At 38.6% G+C, this 4,681-nt stretch overlaps 1 protein-coding gene across 1 annotated transcript in view; it reads right to left on the minus strand.

The window, feature by feature from the left end:
- Positions 1-4,681, minus strand: part of LOC106877134 (xylulose kinase) — a 44,642-nt gene that overhangs the window by 35,633 nt on the left and 4,328 nt on the right. Inside the window, exons 3-5 of the mRNA XM_014925974.2 lie at positions 3,449-3,535; positions 1,329-1,421; positions 380-481 (exon numbers count right to left, since the gene is read on the minus strand). Of these exons, the coding sequence (XP_014781460.1) occupies positions 380-481; positions 1,329-1,421; positions 3,449-3,535 (282 nt within the window). The remainder of the gene's footprint in view (positions 1-379; positions 482-1,328; positions 1,422-3,448; positions 3,536-4,681) is intronic.

Below are 4,681 nucleotides of genomic sequence, written 5' to 3' on the forward strand. Positions count from 1 at the left end.
TATATATTTATTGAATAATGTGGAGGCGCAATGGCCCAGTGGTTAGGGCAGCAGACTTGTGGTCGGAGGGTTGCGGTTTCGATTCCCAGACCAGGCGTGGTGTGTGTTTATTGAGCGAAACACCTAAGCTCCACGAGGCTCCGGCAGGGGATGGTGGCGACCCCTGTTGTACTCTTTCGCCCCAACTTTCTCTCACTCTTTCTTCCTGTTTCTTGAGTAACGCTGCGATGGACTGGCGTCCCGTCCATAGCTGGGGGGGGGGACACATACGCCATAGAAACCGGGAAACTGGGCCCATGAGCCTGGCTAGGCTTTGAAAGGGTGACGTTTTTATATTGAATAATACAGAGAACGAAGATAAGCGTCATCAAATACATACCTCAGTGTTGTTATATGATGAGGGGGACTTCTCAAATATTTTAGCAATTTGATTCCCTGTAAAACGTTCATAAGCTCGAGATCCAGTGATTTCAGCCAAATGCTTGGATGATGGAAAAGTAAAAAATTTTTTAAAAATTAACAAAAGAAATGGTTTGCAGAGACTTTAAAGAGGAGTTTTAATTTAGTTTTATGATGTTAAGTAGCAGAAAGATAAGGGTCTCTCTTGATAGAGACCAATCTACTGCAAGTAAGATTTAGAGAATTGATCATTCAAAGTGGATGGAGCTTGTAGATCATTCAAAGTGGATGGAGCATTGCTTAATGTCCACCTTCCATTCTGGCATACGGCGTGTTTCTTTCAGTTTACTTCTACCACATCCACTCATAAGGCTCTGGTTGGCTTGAGGCTATAGTAGAAGACACTTGCCCAAAATGCCACACAATGGGACTGAACCCAAAACCATGTGGTTGGGCAGCAAGCTTCTTACCACACAGTCCAAGAAGACATGAGATGAAGTACTGAAGGATGATCTCAGGACACTGAGCCTTACAAAGGAGATGACAAAGGACTGAGATATCTGGTGCCTTGTTGTACTCAAGAAGATCCGTCCTCCACAGCAGAAGTGTTAATGCTGCTCCCCCTGCTGAAGAGGATTGGCCAGCAATAGCTATGTGCCAGTGTCATATAATAAGTACCCATGCCGGCACCATGTATAATACACTTGTGCCGGTACCACATAAATAGCATCCATGCTGGTGCCATGTAAGCAGCACCTGTGTTGGTGCCACATAAAAAGCACCCAGCACACACTGTAAAGTGGTTGGTGTTAGGAAGAGCATCCAGCTGTAGAAACAAAACAAAATCTACTGGTTTTCATACATAAAAACTTATGAAACTGCTGAGCTACAAGGCATACTGTAGCTGAAAAAAAAAAGAAATGTCTTACCATAGCACCACCAAGAGCAGCTTCTAACTGTTTGCATTGTTTAGTTGTACTGGCATCCATCCAAATTGGACTATCAGCAACACTAAAGCAATCCTGTTTATAAAAAAAGACAAAGAAACATTAGTATGTGGTGGCAGGAGGAGGATGAGGAGGAGGATTTTCATAATCATCTTTAAGATTCTTGTTTAGAGAAATCAGCAAACAAATTATTTGCTGCTGCATGCTGATATCTGCCAAATTGATAATGGGATGTCATATGCATGGAGAACAGTGACAATCAATGTACAGTCATTCTTCATATGTTCCAGCAGATTCAAACAAGAATATACTAATCGCTGTTGTATTTTGCCTTCAGAGAAGAACTTCTTTGAGACAATCTATGTGTGTTCACAACACTTCTCGATTAATTGATATAAGTGATCTTTGTGACACTGCAGTGCTTTATCTTGGTTGTTTCTCTTCAGTCAAAGCTATCCCTAGATCAGTGAATCTAAACAAGAATATTTTACTTTTGTTTATAGAAATCAGTAGACAAATTATTTGCTGATGCTTACTGATCTCTGCCAAACTGATAATAACATTGTGTAACAAAGTTTTTATTTTATTGTCTTTGATCAGTAAATGTTATTTTCCATTTGCTTCTATCTAGAAACCAAAGAAAATTACTGTTATTCCCTTCAGACTTTGCTTTTGTAACCTGGACATCAATGTTTTCAAACTGACCTATTTTCCATTACATTTCAGACAGATTCAGTGCTGAGCTGCTGAAGCAGAAATATTGTTATAGCAAATATTTTGCTCAATACTGTAGATTTGCTTGTCAGTTGCTTGACCTTAACCACTTGAACATGTCCCTTAGTGGCTGACAATATGAGCATCTCTGATGATGAGCAGGAGTATCATAGCCATGTGTTGAAAGGGATTCTTTGGGGTTTGAATAAATGTAACAAAGGCAAAATTTGAAGGAAATATTAACCATTTTACAAACTTCTAGGGGTAAGCTAACAGGAGACAACGGTTGCCCTCTGAGGCAAAAATCATGTTACGCAGTGTAATTTGTCATGTATATGGATAACAGCAAGAATCAAACTAATGACATATATTTGTTATTAGCAACAGAAGCAGTATTAGTTCAGAATAGCATTCTGTAGATCTTACTAACATGGATATACTGTAGAAAGGCACAACTCTGTGGTATTTGTCTTGAGAAAGTATCTTGTAAGGACATATTGTGCTAAAAACCACAAACACTTATCAGTAGCAGACAAAAAATGTCCAGTACCAAATTTCATCGGCCACTGATACACTGCTGTGCTTTTTAGCATTATACATCTATAAGAAATGCTTTGCCAAGATAAATACTGCAGTGTTGTGGCTTTAAGGTTTTTTAAGATTCCTGGTTATAGAATACAGTATATCCTTATTAAGTAAGATATATATAATGCTATAAAGACAAACATATTCACTCTTAATATTTTCTGGCAGATTCAAACATTAATTTACAAACATGTTAACTGTTGTTGTATTTTGTCTTTGGAGAACAACTATTCCTTTCATATAATATGTGTTCCCAATACACTCAATTCATTGAGGTAAGGCTTGCCACCAAGTCTAGCTTGTGCAGTCATACTGCACCTCTTATGTTAATGCTCTCTGTATCTCTTTTACACTCTCTTCTCCTTCTCTCTATATCATGTAATGCATGACTGGAGAAATCAACTAGCCAATCAACCAACCAAAATTTAAATTGACTATAATTATTATATACAATTGCAGCGTGGAAGGTGTTTATAAGCCATTTAAAATAACACACAAAAACCGTTAGATTCACTTCAACATTTACATTTAATTTAATTCTGATGCAGCACAAAATTTTGTCAGTGAACAGGTCGCGGTCTCAAAGTGACGAAAATATTTTGACAAATTAAATTTAAATGCTGAAGGGAATCTAATGGTCTTTGTGTGTTATTTTAAATGGTTTATAAACACCTTCCACGCTGCAATTGTTTTCGTTCCAGCACACAATTTCAGATCAGGTCACTTGCTATGCAAGTACATCTCCGCAATTATTATATAGAAATATATTAACTTTGAAAAATAATAAATATCTCCTTTCTTACCTTTAACTGTTCACGGAGGGAAGAACCGGAATGAAGACTTTTAAGCCCATTTTCAGCTCCTTTCTTCCAAAAGACACTTCCATGTTGCTTTTAAAAAGAAATAGAATGATTGAAGTAAGGTATTTGTTTAAACTATTTATAGATTGTTGTTATTTTAAATCTTCTGTTATGTACTTTATTATGTCTTCTGCCAAGATACCTTACTCTATTTTGGTGAGGGGTGAAAATTTATGAAGGTATTTAGTGGATGTGCCTGGTGCAGGCTTGGCTATTTGGTTAAGAAGCTTGCTTTGTAACCACATGGTTTTGGGTTCCATTCCACTGCACAAAACCTTGGACAAGTATCTTCTAGGGATTCTTGGAAGCTGTTTGTAGTCTTTGGATTGAAAGACCTCCAAAATAGGTCATTGAGTAAGCACTCAAAATCTCCTTGACTGCAACACTACTCTTGCCCTCCACTAATCTTCCAAATTACCCAACTGGTAAAGGAATATAAGCACTTGACATTCTAGATACCTGATGGACAATTTTCGTTTACACTTGGTCCAAGGATATAGCTCTGTCAAGGAGACAAGCTGCAGAAATACTCTCTCTCTCTGTCTCTCTTTCTGTGTCATGCCTTACAGGCATCAGAAAAAAGGACCTCCATACTAAAGTCTGAAAATTCATGATTCTTTCTGGGAAATATCCAGCAGTGGTTTCTCATTGCTTTCTGTCAGTTTATTTATAGATTATTCTGCTATTCTCCTGCCCTCTCGACCTTACCCCTAAAGTACAGGGCCTATTTAACCCTTAAGCAGTGGGGATGGTTCATGCGATATCAAGGCATGTTCACATACTGATGCTACTGTGTGAAGCATATCTAGAGAGCCGGCCCTCCTTTGAGTCTTGTATGCCTTAGCTACAGCTCTTCTGCTATTCGACCCATAATTGGGGCCCTGGGCCGGAGCAGACTTGGAAGTAGTGGTGACTAAGTGGCAACTCCACATTCCTCCAAATTCCTGGGCTCTCAAGCTGCAGCTTAATGTCAAATGTAGGGCAAAACTATGATGTTTAGAAAGAAACACCTTGCAAACTAACCAGGAATCTCTGCAGATACCACAATCTCAGCACATGACTATATCATCAGTTACAGTATACATAGTCCATGGGGAGTTAGTAGTAAAGTCCACTCAGCTGGCAAAAATGAGTAGTACCTGTATTTCAAAGGGCCGGCCTTGTCACGTTATTTGT

The sequence above is a fragment of the Octopus bimaculoides genome, chromosome 4 (assembly GCF_001194135.2).
Source record: "Octopus bimaculoides isolate UCB-OBI-ISO-001 chromosome 4, ASM119413v2, whole genome shotgun sequence".
In the NCBI taxonomy this organism is placed as follows: Eukaryota; Metazoa; Mollusca; class Cephalopoda; order Octopoda; family Octopodidae; genus Octopus; species Octopus bimaculoides.